At 40.2% G+C, this 19,078-nt stretch overlaps 1 protein-coding gene across 1 annotated transcript in view; it reads left to right on the top strand.

Annotated features, from left to right (window-relative positions):
- P2RY8 (P2Y receptor family member 8) overlaps positions 1–18,715 on the top strand; it is a 34,464-nt gene extending 15,749 nt beyond the window's left edge. The window contains exon 3 of the mRNA XM_032100204.1: positions 14,511–18,715. Coding sequence (XP_031956095.1) covers positions 14,579–15,652 — 1,074 coding nt within the window. The 5' untranslated portion in view covers positions 14,511–14,578 and the 3' untranslated portion in view covers positions 15,653–18,715. The remainder of the gene's footprint in view (positions 1–14,510) is intronic.
- The last annotated feature ends 363 nt before the right edge of the window (positions 18,716–19,078 follow it).

Consider the following 19,078-nt stretch of genomic DNA (forward strand, 5'->3'; position numbering starts at 1 on the left):
CCTTTATTAAACCACAATCCTCAAGAAAATTGATTTATTTTAAATCTTAAAACTCTCCTTTCCTTTTCTTTCTTTCCCTCTCTCTCTATATTTGTATGATGATAAGACAATGTAAGACAGAGAAATACACAGAGAAGAAGAAAGGAAACTAAATTTGCTCTCCTGAAATGTACATTGCCTTTAGGTTTTTATAAAAGTCTTTCTGAGATGTTAAAATTAAAAGGACTCAGGCCTGTTTCCTTCAGTTCCCTGAAAGAGCTTCAAAACACTGGCATTTTCCATCATTTGCTTGCCAAACCACATTAAACCTCACCGCAGGCTGTAGTGCTCAGTGACTGTCACAAGCACGGGTGACTTCATCTCACATGCCCCACCAGGCCTCTCCACTGCTAAGCTGATGCCACACGCAGATGCTGGCTGGACACCATGTGCACGTGCAGAAAGTGTGCCCAGGTTCCAGGGCATTTCAGCAGGGCTGGGGAGGGCATAGTCTCGGCAGCTCTTGGTGGGAAAACCCCGAGATGGCTCCAAGCCCCTGATCTTCTCATGAGCAAGCACAACCAATGAGTCCCGAAACAGAGCTGGGAACTAAGCAATAGTGAAAAATAGATAACCTCCACTATTCTCAGAAAGAGAAGTGAGAAAGTAGTTGGTGCTGATCTTCCTTCACTGTGAGCTGGGGAGCAGGCTGCACTTTCAAAAGCACCATCCTGTCTCTACTCCCAGGTAGCTGAGGGCATCCTTGGGGTTTCAGAAGAGAAGGGGGCTGCTGTGGTGGCTGGGATCACATCTCAGCCACTGCCAAAGCATCAGGTGTCTGCCAGCAAAGGAGCTTCCAGAGGCAATTCTCCTTCATGATCTATGGCACTACAAGATACTGAAAAAGAGAACCAAAACCTTTTGATAGGGAACTCCTCATGAGAGCCCAAGTTTCAAGCTTACCTTTTGCTAACAAGTTTCAATTAACCAGTTGAAGTTGTAGAAATTTGTTTGCAATAGTCAATAGGTCAAAGCTCTTTGTTGTCTCAATCAGGAAGGAGACCCCAGGTCAGTGCTCCTGCTGCTGTGGAGACTCAGGGTGACAGAGGCCTGAGCCAAGAGCTGCTAATTCTCATCTTGTGAGGAGCTCCCCGCTGGACCTTGAACAGCTGGTTTCCACAAGGAATCACACTTGATGTGCCTGAAGACACACATCACACCATAGTGCATTTTCCTAGTTTGATTAGGGGTACTTGAAAGGCTTTATTTCCATATTGTTTGGTGCTGATTTTTCTATCCCAAGAACATTGCTGCCACATTTACCATCCTCGTTATGTGATTGATGATGCAGTCCTCCAGTCACAGCCTTCAGCCCACGAATATTCTGTTGTGTGTTGAGGCAGCTGAATTGTTTACTGGATGTGACACAAAGCTCCCAGTAATACAACAGTACCGATCCTCCAGTTGCATGGCCCGTTTTGGCAGGGCTGTAGCAGTGTGTGCCTTGGCCATACCATTCCTAACAATCACTTTCTTTCATCAGACTCCTCAGATGCCTAAATTAGGTCAGATTCCCAGCTGAAAACCAGGGCAATCAGCCTCAGCATTTTTACACTTTTGATTTAACTGGTTTTTTAATGTGTCTGGATTTTTTTTGTGGCTCACTGTTTTATGTGATGTGCTTTACATACATCACATGTAGAAACTGTTTGGTTCCTTCTTGGGCTTTATTAACACCTTCTCCAGTCCTTTTTACTAAGACTGCAGGGAATTTAATAACATTCCCACCACTAAATATGTGTCATCCTGAACTATACGCTTTTCTGTGACAGTTGGCTCTCTCTAATTTTTAGTTTAAAAACCATAACCTTAATTTTTAGTAACAGAAACCTTGCCCTATTTTAGTTTAGGTCAAACCATATTTTTCTGATGGCACCATCTGCACTAAACATTTCTTTTATTCTTAAGTGCACCTATACCATCTTTCTATGCATCTGTTGTCAAGTTACACACTGAAACTACAGGAATGTGGTAATATTTCAGACCACACCACTTAGAGATCTCTAGGGCTCCTAGCAGCCCAAATTTTGTCTCCAAAGAACTGTCTCCCACTGCTCTACTGTTATACATATCTTACTGGAGCATAACTATACCAGTCATCAAAATTGCCTTAGAGCAGCCTAGCTCACAACCTGTTTCTAGTGGTATTCCCCAGGGGTCAGTACTGCATACAATCTTGTTCAATTTATTCATCCATGAGCTGGATGAAGGGACAGACTGTGCAGCCTCAGCAAGTGATGGTGATACAGAACTGGGAGGAGTGGCTGGTATACCAGGGTGCTGTACTGTCAGTCTGCAAGACTTAGACAGGCTGGACTGATGGACAGAGAGGAACCTAATGAAGTTTAACAAAGACAGATGCAGGGTCCTGCACCTGGGGAGGAATCAACACATGCACAAGCACAGGTTGGGGGCTGATCTGCTGGGGAGCAGCTCTGTGGAGAAGGACCTGGATGCCCTGATCGACAACAAATTGTCCATGAGCCATCAGTGTGTCCTTGAGGCCAAGAAGGCCGATGGTACCCTGGGGTGCCTTAGGAAAAGCATTGCCAGCAGGTCGAGGGAGGTGATCCTGCCCCTCTAACCTGCCCTGGTGAGGTGCAACTGGAGTGCTGTGTTGACGTGCAGACAACTCATGGCAGAGACAAGGGTGTAAGGAGGTAATATATTGATTGCAGTATAGTAATGAAGTTATATATTGATTGCAGTATAGTAATGAAGATACACTTTCTCACATGGTAACCGGGAGCTGTTTTGCAAAACTTCATCCAAAAGTGGTATGCAACCTCCTTTGCTTGTATGAGTGCAATCAAATACACAGAGTGACTGATGAGATATGGATCCACACCTCTGCTTTCATTGCAAGAACGTGTTTGTTTGCCCATATGCCTAAAGATAGCAGATCACAAGATATATGTAATAGAAGTGATTATGAGATACAGTGTTGGCAAATGGAATACACAAAACTATCTCTATTAAGTTGGGGCTAAATACCAAGGTCATAAAAATTATAATTAAGACACTAATTTTTAGTGCACAGTTAATAAATAACATCCTTTAAAGCCCAGTGTATTCAGCAGCACTTCTTCTCAAGACAGCAAGATTTCCAGTAATGATTTGCATAACAGCGAAAATAAAGATATCTCAAGACATTTTGCTAGCAATAAAGAGGAACTCAAGTAATGCCAATAAGAATCTGTTCTAATGGATTTTGGAGACTCACTCTCCCACAAAAACCAGCTGCAGAACATGTTTGACTTCTGACATTATTTCATAGGTAGCATTCATTATAATAATGTATTGGCATATATCTGACTATAGTGAGGGCACTTACATACTTCTCCAAGCAGAAAGAGTATCTTAGACAAGGATAGAATCCAATTTCTCTCTTATTTTCACATTTAAGTTATTTAAGTGCAGAGAGGACTGGAGAGGAAGACCAAACCCTGAATACCATGGCACTTGCAGTCAGGTTCAGCTGAAAAGCTGAACTTTGACTTGCTGTCTCACCTGCACTCAAGGATATTGAGAGGAATGAAGCAGATGTGTTTTCAGGGTGCTATTCCTGTTGTATCTCTTTGTATTAGTGTGACAGCTCAAGTAGTCACAAAGAAACTGGATTAAAGGTGAAGCTTTTCTTAGAAATATTTTTCCTTTTTTTCCCTTTTTATAATCTCTACTTCTTGTATGTTACCAGTCATACCTCTAACTGGTATCACCTTTCCAAGCTGAGGAGAAGTCAAGAAAAACATGTTAAGGGTTGGTCAGGGAGAAAGTAATAATACTGTTGGCTCCTTGCTCCTCCTTTCTGTGCATATACGACACTGCTTTTAAAACTAGGTCATATCTGCTCCTGTAGGCTGCTGTTTCTGAGGTTCCTGATACCTGTGCACTGTGCCTTTGGGTAGATGAGCTCTGCACTGTTCAGGAACTTGTGAATCCATACTGTGTCCTGTGCCAGCCACAACCAGCACAGCTGCAGTTATTGATGCTCAGCTTAAGCTGTGAGAAGAGAAGCCAATTTTCAGTTCTTTCAGCAGGTGAACAAAGTGATTTTGCACAAGCTTGGAAACAATGATCTTGCTCCTACCTATGGAACATAGAGCTCCGAGGTGCTGTGCATACAACACACAGAGCTGCCTCAGACTTCACTGCGAGCTGCATGAACACCAGACTTACAGGTCTGCTCCTAAGATAAAAGTATCCTGGTCAAGCCACTGGGCCTCCATTGATTATATGATCATAATTAAAAGGCAGAATCAGCCATGGTACCCCATGATGTAGCTTGAATACTATTGAATGTTGATGGCAATGTTGAAAAAATGAAGAAACTTTTTCTAGCAGAGAACCACAACCACTTATACGTGACCATATACGTGAGCAACTGAACATCACTCCGGGAAAATACAGCTCATACATAGCTCAGTAGTACAATTCAGGGTTCACATTCTGAGCTGTGACAATAAGCAGTAAAAGAAACTGGGCAAAAGAAAGACCTGTGACAGCGCAAGATTTCTCATGGAGATGACCTGAGGTGAGCCCTAACCACCAGTCCCTTCCGGCCAAGTTGGAAAGGAAGCATAGTCTAAAGTGCTGGGAAATGAGCTCACATTTCCCACTGCCTTGGATCGCATACATTGCTGCCTCCTAGCCCTTTGACAGCCCAGGCCCACCTCTCCTCCTGAAATATATGCAGGCACCTATTTTCAGTGGGAATTGACAAAAGGTACAGGCAAATGGCTGAACGCAATATCAGTTCCAGTCATACCAAAGTGCCTCCAGCAGCCCATTTTTGGGTCAAAGCCTTCCAGTAAGAGGTACAGTTTGACAGGAAGCGAGGCTCATTCTTTCTGTATATCTAACTCCTCTTGCCCTTTCGGGAGCACAGAATAAGATATGCAAGAAAGCTGCACAGTGCACATCAGTTTAGCTCCTACAGAGCCCCTGGTCTCGTATTTTTCAGCCAAGACTGTTTTCACTAGTGCTGATGTGAGAATTACTCCAAACTGACATGAGAGCCAGGAGAATGCCCAGTCTGCAGGAGTTCACTGCCAGAACATTGCAGAAGGCACCTGGGGAGAGAGCAGAGTGGTCAGTCTAGTATGTGGCCTGCCAGTAAGGGCTAAATGGTATGTGCTGAGCAAGGACTACAGCAGGACCAGAAGACAAAATAAATTTTATTCTGAGTCCTTATGATCATGTAAAACTGACTGTGGGTTTCAACACACAGGTGGAAGAAGATGGCTACAGGTAAAACAATTCATTTGATCCTATCCTGTTCCAATTCATTTTCACACAGAAGCTGACCTGGTCATTTAAAAGTACCAGCTGAGTGATTCAAGTGTGAAAGGGGTCAATTATGTTTTAGTGAACTAGTCCAGATTTTGACAGAATCTAGGCAATTATGGGTCTCCAGGAAATTGGGATCTGAATCAACAGGATATTTAAAACAGGCTGGAATCAGCTTCAAACACCTGCATTTACTGTGGAAGTGACTATGTATGCAAATATTGCAGTCACTGGAGATCCACCCAGTACAGTAAACACTTTCCAACTCACCCTAAAATAGATACTTAGATTTCTATGGATGATAAATCCACAGCTGTAGCAAAGACCAGGCAGGAAAGCCCACCTATACCCAAATCCTGCCACTTAGTACTACTGCTGTGGAAAGAGTTTTGCATTTTCATGTTCCTCCTACTTAATAGGAGGAACAATAATTCATCCTGTATTTTTACAAGTCATCAGTTGTTATGGATCCAGCACAGGCTTTTTGAGACATGTCTATTTATCTAGGAGGTAGAAAGATGTTTTGAATGTACTGAGACCAACTAGTGGAAGCAGTGGAAGAAGGCCCATCTGAAGACAGCTTACATGCTCAACCAAGTTATTTGATACATCCCTAAAAATATTGCTTCCAATTTCTGGCCCCACACCAAATTATCCTTCCAAGTACACCTGCAAAACTTGGTGGCCTGTCCTGTGTATGAGCTCCATCATAAGCTGAATTGATCAACAGCTACAGACCTTCATATCCTTAGTGCAAGTATGAGAAAAAACAACATCTGAGGTTCTTTCCTTTTTTTTTCTTCTTCCTTTTATTTATTTATTTTTTTAATCTCTAAAGATAATCTTCAAGAGCACTCAGGCAACTCTACCTCAATTCCTTTGTGGACTGAACAGGAGAGGAAACGCAGAGAGCTTCACAGAAAAGAGAGATGAAAAGATAGAAAGTACAGATTTCAAATAGAATATATATATACACATATGCTTATACATGTGTATATTTATATATATTTGCTTGCTGTAAAATGCCAGTTGGACCATACAGATTCAGTGTAAGACCACCAAGTTTCTCAAGATTGAGGAATTCTCTCTTAGGAATCTGTCATATTGCCTACTACAAATGCCTTGTGCCAATAAACTATTAAATTCTTTTCCTGGAATTTGAGGTCAGAAGGGAAATGATCAACTACACTTTTCCTCTGACTCTCACAACAGCTATGTGAGGCAATTACTTGTAGGGGGAAGTAGTTACTGACCAGAAGTCATTCTCTGTCAATCCTGGATACAGATAATATTTAAAAATTTAAAGTTATAAAGGAAATCAGTTCATGTGTCATTTAAATTTCAATTAGATCAGGTATTTCTGTGGTCAAAGTTCTATAAAAACATGTCTCTTCACCATCTTGCCACAAGTCAAGGCCAAGGCACCTGCAGGAGGGCCTTCTGGCACAGGATAACCCCTCACTATGCAGGATGTCTGCCAGAGTAGTTAAAAGGGGGTTTACAAGCTGGCTGTTCATGGTCATGCACCATCTGACAAACACAGCAGTCCGTTTAAGTGAAGGTTCCCTGCCAGGAATCAGCAGTTTCAGGAACTGCTTGCATGGCTCTTCCTCCCTGTGCAAGACAGCATTGTTTCACCCAGAGGCAAGTTACCTTGTGCTGTTGGGAAATACGAGTATGTATATGGGCAGTGATCACAGAGTGTCCTATAGAACGAATTCCTGAGCTGTTATGTTGAACTCTTCTGTTGCCTTAGCTTTGCTAATCTTGTTTAAAATATCAGTCTTCAAAAAATTGAGCTTAAAAAGTCTGCTTATGTAGGAAAGACCAACATATATGTAATATTCTAGCAATTAGCCCCTACATTGGAACCTCTTTAAATCCCATTTAGGATGCTTACTCCGGCTGAAATTTAAACCAGCCTAAAAAATCTATCAGTAGAGTTACACAGCTTGGGTTTCAACTGACCTAAGGTTTTGCTCATAGCATTTTTATAAGCTGACTTGCACACTGATAAAGAAAATTGCAAACTGCTTTATTTTGTAATCTAACTAGCACTTGAACTGTAAAATCATACTTTAGATGCTGAGAGTTGTCAATACTGGCCCACAGACTTACTATTCCCAAGAACCTGACTACTGCAGAAATAAACTTTTAAAGACCACATTGATGAGTTTCGCTCTGAACTGGCTTATTGACACAGATGACAGTGGCTGTGTTTATGCAAATCATACCTAAATTAGGGTGAATGTTGCTAACACCAGCACAGAATCCTGACTTTGCTGATTTATAGTTAGAAAAGGTGAAGATTCAAGTGAACTAAAATTCAACTATCAGCAAAACTGCATAGTCCACGACAGACACAGGAAACCTGAAAGTAGACTTGTACAGTTAATTTTACTACTTAGCCAGTTCTGAAGATTCAGTGCAGTATTTGCTTGTGGAGTTTCTTTGTCTTTCATCTGTATGTTTAAAATTCACAGTAAGAATTTTCTGGTTCAATCTTGGAAACTGCCTGCTTGCACTCTGTCAGGCTGGAGAACAGAAGCACTCCCTAGTAGGCAGAAATGACAGCATTATTTTTCTTCACTTTTGAATAAAGTGGTTTTTCTTTGCAGTGATACAGCTAACATGCTCTAACAGGTGGAGGTATGCACCCCTCCACTGCATGAAAGCTGGTAATGCTCCTATATTTTCCTGCTGAAAAAATAGAGGGGTTTTTACCTCTCAATGTGAAACCCTTGTGGAGAGAAGACACTCTTGTCTTACCTTGCCCTGACTGTTTGAGGTCAGAGCTATAACCACCACAGGGTTTGCTTTGTCTGGGTGTACTGAGATAAAGACTGACATTTGTCTCTGAAAGAGTTTTTGATTAATATAATGATTATAGTGTAACTTTTTCATTGTAAAAAATATGCCAACTTTTGCAGTGAAGGAATACGTATGGTTTACTTATGTCCTTTATCTGAGTTATCTATGGCATGGAAGGCCAGGAACATCAGAGCTAGTTGGATGCTCTCAGTTTGTTTTGTTTTGTTTTGTTTTGCTCGGTAATACTTGCACACACAAGCTCACAGAGGTTAGAAGTGTCATTTCCCAAATGTATTTCTTCTTAAAAGAAGGTAAGCTACAACACCAAATAATGCCTGTGTGATAACATAACTACAGGCTTGGCAACAGTTTCTGACCTTTGTAATAATGATGCTGAGAACAAAACCATAGGAAAACAATTGGCTAGACGAACAAGAAAGCCCAAATACAAAGAAATTTCTTAAAAGACTTGGGTTCACATCTTCACGAAGTGAACCAAGATCTTGGCTTTTAGAGATGTAGAGATGTAACCCTGCAAGCTAAAATTTGCATGAAAGTTTATTGCAAGTGTGAGAAAGAACCATCAAGACAAAACCTGCAGCCTCTTTCGGTAAGGCCCACGTTCAGTTTAGGAAACATTCAATCGGGGATGAACTCATTTACATTCCTCAGTTTGGTGAACTTGAACATTTGCAGAAGTGTTTCTCTGAATCGCATGAATGGTGCTTTAGGAACTGTACTTGAGAAGTGTTACAAAAGTGCACTTTTTCTTCTTGTTCCTCATATTAAAACCCCTTACTCTATCTAAGTATCAAAGTGTTTGTCACTTTTCCCACAGCTCGAGATTACTGACTCTTGGCTCCTTGCCTTCCTGACTCCTTCTTCTCCTCATACTCAGTCTACAATAGAAATTAAGCATTTGTTTTATGTGCTTTTACTCACTTCACTCATCTCAGTAGTAATTCAGACAGTCCAGGAGGGGTTGAAAACCCAGCAGGGGCTCTGTACTGAGAATCCGTAAGTTTTCTCCAGTTTTATCTACAGTTAGGTAGACATAAACTATCTTAATCCTTTAGCTCTTGTTACTGCTTTGTAATAGTATTAAACTGAGTAAGTAAAAAAACCCCATAAAAATATTCTAAAAAGCAGTCTTTTAAGAAAAAACAAAATACATTCTTCAGCTACACTTGAAGAAAAACTATTAAGAGGATTTTTCTAAGTGCTTACAATAAAATCTGTGCTTTCACTTTGCTTCATTCTGAATCTATTTGCAATTGAGTTGAAATAGCATTTCAGCTTATTTTTCCTGTAATCTGAAGCATGCCATCCTACACTCTTCAGCTAGAAGGGTGTCTTTCTAAAAGTGTAACAATATCAAAGAGTTTATTCCACAAGAACTTTTTTCCCTATGCAATACTGCTTTGACAGGTAGTGAACCAAAAATTATGAAACACAATAGATTTTGAAAGGCTTTCTGCTGCATGATATATTTTGAGATTTATTTTTCCATCTCAAATTACAAAACAGATCTCAAAAGTTTTTATAAATTGGCAATTCCCATTTTGACTTTGCTCATGGGCTTTTCAGTCTTTTTCACAGGTGCACTTGACATTGACAACAGGAAGATAATAGATGTAAGAGAGAAAACACATCAGTTTAATTTAGCAGTTCTCTAAAAATAGAGACATCTGTACGGTTACCCTTCCATTGCAAAGAAATAACATAGATATCTTGTGATTTTTTACTGTTTGATTTTTAGTATACCCTTTAATGTTTTATTTATCATCTTTTGTCAATTGAAGGGAAAGAAATCACTATTCCTGTCAGAAGAGTGTTAAGCAACTATCACCTTAGCTTATGGTTACAGCTTGGATGAAAACCTGATGCCACTGAATTTCCAACTGAGTTTTCTGTGCCGAGTGCCATGAGCCAGTGAGTACAAAGAGTAGTGAAAAAATCCTACATGGATTTAGTGAGTATTACTCCAGAGGTTGTTTAGTACTTAATATGAGACTAATATACATCCATCCACTAAATATTTCAGAAATAAGGCAAGCAGAATAGGTTAACATTTCTCCTTCTATGTCAGAAGCTTGAGGACTGATGTAAATGTCAATAACACTGGATCATGTCACTTGAAGAATCCTTATTGAGTTTTTGTTTCAGTCTATCTTTATGTCCATTGGTCTGTCATATTTTAAGTATAGCTCTCCCAAAACCAAAGCAAAACCATGTATTTCCAACAGGGAAATTTATGTAACAGAACTATATTTTTACGGATTATGCATATGAAACCATATCTTAGGGTGGATGTTTTAAAATCCATTCAAGCTTCACTGATTCAAATTGTGTTTGAAACCTGAAATTGAAAGGAAACAACTCATAAAAAGTAAGAGAACTCTAACTCTAAACCTCTAAAGAGAGCATCTTTTCTCTCTTGATGTATTACATTTTCAAATTAAACCACAAGAGATAGACAGAGATTGTGGGTGCAGTGAGGGAAGGACACAAAATTAACCTGAACAAGATGAAAATGTAAACACAGCATTGACTAAACCCCAATAGATGCAGCAATGGGAGTGGTAAAGTACATTGAAATGGTACATTGTGGTTCCAGCAGCTTAACCTGGTGTCATGGTTTCACCCCAGCCAGCAGCCAAGCCCCACACAGTCGCTTGCTCAGCCCCCACTAGGCAGGATTGGGGAGAGATTGAAAGGGTAAAAGGAAGAAAATTTGTGAGTTGAGACAAAGACAATTTAATAGGGAAAGCAAAAGCCATGCACACAAGCAAAGCAGAACAAGGAATGAATTTGCTGTTTCCCATGGGTTGACAGGTGTTCAGCCATCTCCAGGAAAGCAGAGCCTCATCACATGAAAGGGTTACTTGGGAAGACAAACACCATCACTCCAAATGGTCCCTCCTTATTCCCTCTACTTTATATACTGGTAATGATATTGTGTAGTATCGAATATCCCTTTGGTCAGTTTGGGTCACCTTTGGTCTGTCTGTGTCTCCTCTCACTCTCTCATGTAGCCCCAAATTTCTTGCCAGCGTGGCACTACAAAAAGCAGTGTGGTGGCTCTGTGTAAGCCCTGCTCAGCAATAACAAAAATATCTCTCTATTGTCAACTCTGTGTTCAGCAAAAATCCAAAACATAGTCTCATATCAGCCACTGTGAAGAAAATTATCCCAGCCAAACCCCACACTGCTGGGCATTTAAAAAGCAAATTATTACAAGTAAGGGTGAATCAGAGCAGAAATTTCATCTAGTCCAGGCTTTCCTGACAAGAAATTTGGGTTTAGATCCTGAGAGAACCTGCCAAAAGGAAAAACGAAATTGGGAGGAGGATTTTCTGTACTCCACATTTCCCCAAGAGACTAACTGCCCTCAAGAATGACATGTGACATCAGTCTTGTGAGCTTTGCATGCCCCCTTCTCCCCTGCAGAAGACTCTAAAGGAACCACCACAGCATTCTTCTTTTGCTCATTGTGATGGACATCTTTATTACTGAAAACCATGTCAAGGAGACCTGGGTAGGTCTTTTTGGAGAACTCTTCTAGGCACATAACCACAAAGTCTGGTGTCCTTCAACTTCAAGAGGTGCCTACATCTGGAGGTACTTATGTTTTATTGACAGTAGCGTTCTACGAGTGCATAAAATTTGCCTTTAGCCAGGCCATGAATGCTGACACTGCTTTGCATTCAGCAGCACCTATGAGTGCATTTTTTTATCTCCTTCTTATCAAGATGTACTCTCAGAAAAAGCAAGTACAAAAGAAAATACATTTGAGATTAACACAAACTAAAATGTAAGACATATTAGATAGCTTTATGACCAGTGTGACAGATTTAATGGAAATTTTCACCTATACTCCTACCTCCCCAAGTACCTGTAATTTCTATAGGAGTAGTATCTAGGGGCCTGTGACAGCAAATACCTTTCACTTGCAAAGGTATATTATTAGAGCTCTGTGAATACTCTGATACAGACAACAATTTTCTGTTTGTTTTGAGAAGTACTAAGTTGTTAGGCACAAAGGGGTGCTACCTGAGAAGGATTTTTGAGGCAACAGACTTAATGAATAAGTATTTGCTATGGTAGGACACAGACAGATGAGTTGAAATAGAAAGCATTAAGGCTTTTTCCCCAAGAGTTATGTGACAATGAGAGCTTTTTCAAGTTAGCCTGAAAAATGAAGAATTAGTTTAATTCTTGATATAGCTCCCCTGACAAGAACTGAATTTCATTTGCAACAGATTTGGCTCAAAGGGCTTTTTGCAATTGTGCCCATTTGATGATCACTTCACTACTTCGCTCTGTGTCATGTGCATGATATATGTACATCTCTGACATCTTTGCAATTCCTATTTTCTTTTTCCTTTTTCTAGGCTTCCAACAACTCAGCTGGAAGCAACATTAGTCAATATCACTTTCTTGATACTGACTCTCACCACTTCTGAATATTTTTATCTGACATTTGAAGCACTATGTCACATAGATCAGATCAAGAAAGAACCTCACTAAGCCCCCACTGAGCAGCTTGCTGCTGTAGCTGTACCTTTTTCTGGATTTGCACTTGGGTTTTTCTGAGTTGATTATCTCTTTACTGCACTGCAGCCTCCAGTAGAGACTTCACATTTGCCAGGTCTCAGGAACCACCAATGGTTCATAAAGCTTTTCAGTAAAAGCCTCTCTCAGAAAGCACAGTTTTTGGCAGAATAGTTGATTCCAGCTATAGAGTTTCCCAGCACCATGGGCTGGGCTCTTTGAGGGACTGACCAGCTACACTGCTCATGGTCTATGACCACACAAATTAAAGGTCTTTTTTAACAAGATATGATGTTAAGTGACACCAATTGGCACCTCTGTTTTTTTAGCTAACCTCCTACAGCAGGGCTGTCTTGCAACAAGATGCTTGGAATGAACGGTGCAGGTGATGAGAGTCCACAAGGGAGTGGGCCTGAACCCACTCTCTGCCTGTTATTAAACAGCAGAGATGTGCCCACAGTTATTGTCTGACTTGGCCTGGCACCTCTTCAGCCCTTACTGTAACTCTTCACAGAACCTACCACAGATCTCTCCTTTGCCTTTCTGGGCATTCGTTGCCATTTCTTCACTTTTTCAACACTACTTTTGTGAAACTGCCTCTCTGTACTTGCAGCTTAACGAAAGCAAGCACACAAGTAGCACATTGAGGCATGGGTTCTTTCCTGCAGCTGCTGAATGCTACTACGCTGCTTGAAATAAACAGGCTAAACCATGAGCTATTGCATCTGCCAAGAAAGATCTGTGTAAACCAGACAGTGAAAGCATAGGTTTGCTTTGCAGACTGCAAAACTGAAACTAATTTTGCAGAATTACAGATGATGCAAATAAGACAGCTGCAAACAGAACGTTTTTAAATAACTTACATTTTGCAGAAACTGAAGCTCAATAGTTTTTCTTCTGGGTAGAAGGAAGCTTCTCCAGCCTGTAAACCAGTCCGGCAACTGCAATCTGTCCCTGGTTCTCATGGTTTTTTTCCTTACATTCTGTTTATATTATAAATATAGCAAGAGTCACTGAATGCATGTTCTCCTTTCCCTAAGCTGAAAACAAATGAAAAAAAATTTTAAATCCAGCCCTTACTTGAAATGGATCACTCTTTAGTTGCGGGGGGGGAAGGTCAGAAGATACTGTGCACTACAGAAATCAAGGTCATGACATCTAGAGTAGATATGATGGATTTAGCTCATGAAGAATCTATGGACTAGTGATCACATGCAGACATCAATTGAATTTCAACTTGTGATATGTGATTTTCTTTATATTACAGTAACATAGGAGGTGTGATAATGAATAGACTGCAGAGCAGTCTGGATAGGAGGGATTGATGGGCCAAGGTCAATGGTGTGAGGTTCAATAAGGCAAAATTCCAAGTCCTGCACTTGGGTCACAAGAACCCCAAGCAGCACTACAGGTTTGGGGCAGAGTGGCTGGGAAGCTGCCCAGTGAAAAAGAACCTGGGGGTGCTGGTTAACAGCAATCAGTGCTATGATTTAACTGACATGTGGTGTTTGCTCAAAGGCTGGACTCTATGATCTTGGAGGTCTTTTCCAACCTTAATAATTCTATGATTCTAAGTATCAGAAAACCATTCAGCAGGGGAAAGGTAGCTGTTCCAAGATAGGAAGAAGTGAGACTGGTAAAATATTATGATGATTTGGAGGGAGGCAAGAATTTTCAGAAAGTAATTTTAATGGATTCAGTGCATTCAGAGACAATCTGTCAAACTAAAGAATTTTTGTTAGTTGATTAATAGAAGAATTTTGTTCTTAATTTCTGTTTTGACATTTTGCTTTTCTCACTTGACATTTCTCCTCTAGGTTTTCAAGCCAAGTTTTCATGATACGATCCAGCTGGCTTACAGGGATCAACAACCCACTTGTGAATAATGGTTAAAAACGAATCCCACCTGGACGTTTTGACGCTGGCAATGCTCCAGAATAAAACTGTCTCCATCACCCTCCCAGTTGTGTATACAGTGGTGGCTCTAATCAGCATCCCTGGCAACCTGTTCTCCCTTTGGGTGCTCTGCAGTCACATCAAACCGAAAACACCTTCTGTTATCTTCATGATCAACTTAAGCATCACAGACCTTATGCTGGCCTGCTGTTTTCCCTTCCAGATTATTTATCACATCCAAAACAATGACTGGACATTTGGCAAGACTCTTTGCAGCCTTGTGACAGTGATGTTCTACACCAACATGTATTCTTCCATACTGACCATGACCTTTATCAGCATGGAGCGGTACATGGGTGTGGTACACCCATTGAAGCTGATCAAGTGGAGAAGAAAAAGGTATGCCTTGGCTGCCTGCCTAGCTATGTGGATTTTCTTGCTACTAGCCTTCTACCCACTAGAAACTACAGATCTGACCTATGAAGTGAAAGAATTAGGGATTATAACCTGTTTTGATGTCCTAAAATGGGATATGCTGCCCACCTTTGCAGCTTGGGTAGCCTTTCTCCTCACTTTATTCATTTTGCTCTTCCTGATCCCTTTTATTGTAACAGTTGGATGCTACACTGGTATCATTAGGAAGCTAATTCAGACATCGAGCAGATATGGTAATAAGCAGAAGACTAGATCCATATACCTGGCAACAATTGTCCTTCTGGTGTTCATCACTTGCTTTGCCCCCAATAACTTCATCCTACTTGCACATATGATCAGCCGCCTATTTTACAACAGCAGTTTGTACCCTGCCTACAAGCTCACCTTGTGCCTCAGTTGCCTCAACAACTGCATAGACCCCTTCATTTATTATTTTGCATCAAAAGAATTTTACCAGAAATTCATGCAATTGTTTTGCCCTACGGTGCTGCTCAGTGACAGCTTGGAAAACAGAAGGGAAAGTTTATTCTCTGGCAGGACCATGTCAGTCAGATCAATGTCAAGTGGACCTATGGATGGGTTAGAGGGAGTAAAGGTCAATTTGCAAAGGCAGGAAAGCGTTTTTTAGCTTTAGATATTCCCAGAAGAAAGACACCTGTGAAACTCATGAGTAGACACAGAAGACATTTCCTTTTGAATGGCCATGCTCAAAAGACCTTGCTCCAGTGACAGAACTCAAGCTATACTTAAATTGCACTTCAGCATTTTCTGATTAGAAATGGAAGTCCTAAAGGAACGGAGTTTATTCAAGAAGGCACTGAAGCAAATCCAACAGGGTTAGCCTGGAAATAGCCTTGATGCATAAGACCAAGGGATAGGTTTAGAACAAAAGTCACTCTCAGGTTGTATGATAGTTAACCAAAGACTTATGATTCTCAGTGAATGTGAAATACTACTGTACATGAATTAGAGCATACACCAAAGCTGGTTTGGGAGTTGTTTTTCTAAGAAAAGTGCTAATCTTTGGTTTTGTTTTTACTATATTTTTTTCTCTCTTGTATTTCTATAAAAGAAAGAATAAAAGTAGCATGGCATTTTACCATTAATGCATAATGCACAGCCACTGTGAATTCACCACAATACTCACCCAACTGCTTATCAGAGTCAAACCACACTGACACTTGAAAAGGTTAGGTTGACTCATATTATTTATTTCAATTCTATACAGCAAAACATCTCATACAATGAAAGGAAAGCTACAACTAACAACGTTTGCAAATACTTCTGCATTTCTTGAAGTTATTAATTTCTCAGGACTGTGGTGAGCATTTTTTTTAAGGAAACAGACTTTCCCACATTAACCTGTTACAGTACCAATGCTGCTTGTATGTGGTTAGTATCAACTGGACATTTTCACCAGTTCACTGTTGGCTATGCATAGAAGAACCATCCCCTCAGCAGACTTTAGCTTTACACAGTGCCTGGGGAGTGAGCTTTCCTTCCTTACAGAGACGGTGTGGATTATAAACCAGATTTTCAGCTGGATAAATGAAAATTCAACCACAGACTGGAGAGTGATTCTGTGCCAGCAGAAACCAGCTGAAAACTTTTCACGATGGCCAGATGTCAGAAACTGACTTCTTTCAGGCAGGCAAAAAGAAAGAAGAAAAGAAAGAAGAAAATAAGTCTTGAGAATGGGAGCTGTACCAAACATCCTGAAAAAAAGCTATGGCAGGTAGATTGAGCAGTCGCGTATTTGGAACCCTTCTCTGAAATATCTTTCTACAGCTTGTTTGCATATTCCATGCCATGTGTAATTCTTTTCACCTCTCAACAAATGCCTGTGTGCTTGGAAAGAGAAGTGCTACAGAAGTTGCACTGGGAATAGACAAAAGAAAAGCTTTTCTTGTAATACTTACAGCTCTTTACCTACATTTGATCTTCATGGACAGAGGAGAGCCACAAACCACCTGAGAACACCGGGCAAGTTCCCCTCACAAGCAAGGCAAAGCTATTCCATATTTTGCTGTGCTGCAACTCCATCCAACACTGAGGAGGAAGCTGTCTGCAGCGTTGCGGATAGTTGGTTCAGACATCACATGCTGCACTGATTCCTGAGCTCCTGTGCCTAAGTAATAGGCAACAGCCAAGGCCCTTAAAATCTGCCATTTTTCTTTGGGTATCTCATGATTAAAATATAATTTTCCACCACTAATTACCACGACTTTCTTCACAATGTTGTGGAAAACCACAACATGCACAGTGAGATATTTGAATGTCCTATCTTCTGCTAAAGTATTGTCAGGTTTTTGGAGCAGAATAAATGTGAGTGGACCTAGGACTACCGTTTACAAAGCAATGTGAACATTCAATGCTTCGTGGCATTTCACAGTGTTAGTTTTAATTGATCTGCACATTTTCTGTGTACAAGGCCAACCTTAGTGATATGTAAACCACCTAAACTCTCCCATCAATTTGCCTGGAAGCTACCTTTCACTATTAATTTTCACATGATTCCAGCTTTCTCACTATCACAATTGTTTAGCTGTTTTCTGCATTTTGTTGTGGCAGAAACTTTTTTTGAAGTTTATACTGAAATCTCTCTCATTTTTCTTTTTTTAACATCAAAATATTTTTACATTGAAAGCCTTTATTTCTCCTACATCTAATGCAGACTTTGTTTTATCTTGAACATGGTCCTCAAGTGCATAGTCCCCCCTAAAATATGCTGCAAAGTGCCTGAACTGTAACTGACACAAAATAGAGCCAAAAGGGCAGAAACCTTGCACTTTGGACATCAACTGCTATATTTTAAAAAATAGTTAATTGTTCCTTTTTCAGGAGAAAAAAGATGCTCACAGCTGACTGAAAATATTCCCTCCAGCCTCATGCAGCTCTTCATAACCCTTCATCTCTCTTCTGACAATGTTTAGAAAGGAACAGGAAGGATGCCTCATTCAAGTACACTTCATGCCATTTCACTAACTAGCCTCTAGTTAGCTCAGATTCCTCTTTGGGTCAGTGGCATTGTTCCTTGAGAAAGGAATATAAAAATGAACCCAGCAACAGCAATCCTTCGAGTCTGATGGTGTATACTGTGAAGCCTTGGAGAATTTTTATTAGAGAGACGAGAATAAATTATTATTAAAAGTGGCCCATCATACTGTTCTTTAATCCTGGAAACATATTCTTCTGGGACATCATAAGAATAATGACTTCTACCCTCCCTGATCAGTGGGTGTGAGTTGACATCTACATATATAAACATATAAATTCATGCACATATATGTACATTGCAATTTGTGAGGTTATTGAGAAGTTCATGTCCAAACTACCCTCAGTTTGGGGAATACGAGCCCTGGGCAGCTTGCTTACTTGTAAGCATTACTGTGTAGTTAATGTAATTTTATTGAAAAGACAAGATATAAAGGCTTCTGTTTATTTTTGGGGTTGGGAGGGGAGTTTGTGTTGTGTTTTGTTTTGTTTTTTTAATTAACGTATAGAAATTTAATCTATGAATGCGCTTGAACTTTTTTGTACATATAATGATAATAATTAAAAAAATAGAAAAAAGAACATGATTTAAGATTCATTCCCTTGTTTTTACCTACCATGTGTGAAAAACTTCCAAACATAGAAGAGGGCAGGGAAATCAAGTTACGAAATAAAATTAGTCTCTTTCTCATTGTTATTGTGGGGTTTTTTTCAGGTTTTTTCACGTTTGTTTATATATATATTAGAAGTTCACATATAGCCCCTTCACAAAAATTTTAAAAGTATCAATACTTTAATGAGATGTTGGCTAACTTGAATCCTTCTCCTTGCCCAATAGGTGCACCAATACAAATATTTTTTAATTTCTATGCATTTCTGAAGTAGCTTAGCCCTCAGAGCCTGTCCTACCCCCAGCCTGGAGCAGGGCATTGGAGGAAACTGGGAAGGGACAGTCAGAATCAGTAGTCATGGAATCAAAGAATCATAGAATATCTCAAGTTGGAAGGGACACACAAGGATCATTGAGTCCAACTCCCAGCCCTGCACAGCACCATCTCCA

The sequence above is a fragment of the Corvus moneduloides genome, chromosome 2 (assembly GCF_009650955.1).
Source record: "Corvus moneduloides isolate bCorMon1 chromosome 2, bCorMon1.pri, whole genome shotgun sequence".
In the NCBI taxonomy this organism is placed as follows: domain Eukaryota; kingdom Metazoa; phylum Chordata; class Aves; order Passeriformes; family Corvidae; genus Corvus; species Corvus moneduloides.